The sequence below is a fragment of the Suricata suricatta genome, chromosome 17, assembly GCF_006229205.1.
Source record: "Suricata suricatta isolate VVHF042 chromosome 17, meerkat_22Aug2017_6uvM2_HiC, whole genome shotgun sequence".
NCBI classification, from domain to species: domain Eukaryota; kingdom Metazoa; phylum Chordata; class Mammalia; order Carnivora; family Herpestidae; genus Suricata; species Suricata suricatta.
In genome coordinates, this window is record NC_043716.1 from 55,920,392 (window position 1) to 55,921,459 (window position 1,068).

A 1,068-nucleotide genomic window follows, 5' to 3' on the forward strand; every position below is an offset into this window, starting at 1 on the left:
CCCCCCCCCCCGCCCCCCACAGCATGGTCTCCGGGCCGGATGTGGCGGACGCCCTGCTCAGAGGCCCTTCCCGCAGGTGCTGGAGGCGCTGCTGCCCCTCAGGGGCCTGGAGGAGCGCGTGGCGGCCGCCGTGGACCTGATCGTGCGCAGCCACGCGGCCCTGGACCGCCGCGAGCTCAGCTTCGCCGCGCGCTCCTTCTACCACAAGCTGCGAGCCGCTGAGCAGTACATGCCGCGGACCACCTACCACGGCAACGTGACACTGCTGCGCGCCAAGACGGGCGGCATGTACGGCGAGGGCCTGGGCGCCGACTACAACCTGTCCCAGGTGTGCGACGGCAAGGTGTCCGTGCACGTGATCGAGGGCGACCACCGCACGCTGCTGGAGGGCAGCGGCCTGGAGTCCATCCTCAGCATCATCCACAGCTCCCTGGCCGAGCCGCGCGTCAGCGTCCGGGAGGGCTAGGCGACCTCCCCCACGGCCGGGGCAGGTCCTGCCGGTGGGACCCCCCCCCCCCCCCCCCCCCCCCCCCCCCCCCCCCCCCCCCCCCCCCCCCCCCCCCCCCCCCCCCCCCCCCCCCCCCCCCCCCCCGCGCCACCACGGCCGACCCGGAGGCCGCCTCGGCCTGTGAGGAGTCGGCCCGGCCACTAGCCGCGCGGGGCCCACCGTGTCGGTCTGTCCCTCGCTTCTCCGTCTCATCCTCCTATTTATTGCGTCGCTGGGGAGACGCCAGGGCCTCGTCCACCCTGTGCAGGCCGGCGGCGCAGGAGCCCCCAGCCCTGGGGCCCCCATGATGCAGGGGCCTGCGGAAGGGAGCAACCCGGGCGCCGGGGCGCCTGCCCTGTATTCGTCTGTGTTTGTTTTTCAAGAAACATGATTCAAATTGCTGCTGGAATCCTGGAGTTTTACTGTAACCGTCAGTGTAAACTGTGTCTGGACCCTGTTCCATTTTTACACCCACCCAGTTAAAGCCACGGTCCCGCAGAGCCCCCCACACTTAAACCCACATGAGCTCCGGCCTCCAGTCAGCCTTTCTTCCCTCCCTAGACAGCCACCGTGGGGCCAGT

At 70.7% G+C, this 1,068-nt stretch overlaps 1 protein-coding gene across 1 annotated transcript in view; it reads left to right on the forward strand.

Annotated features, from left to right (window-relative positions):
* FASN (fatty acid synthase) overlaps positions 1-539 on the forward strand; it is a 15,866-nt gene extending 15,327 nt beyond the window's left edge. Inside the window, exon 41 of the mRNA XM_029927721.1 lies at positions 77-539. Within this exon, the coding sequence (XP_029783581.1) occupies positions 77-466 (390 nt within the window). The 3' untranslated portion in view covers positions 467-539. The remainder of the gene's footprint in view (positions 1-76) is intronic.
* Positions 540-1,068: the final 529 nt, after the last annotated feature.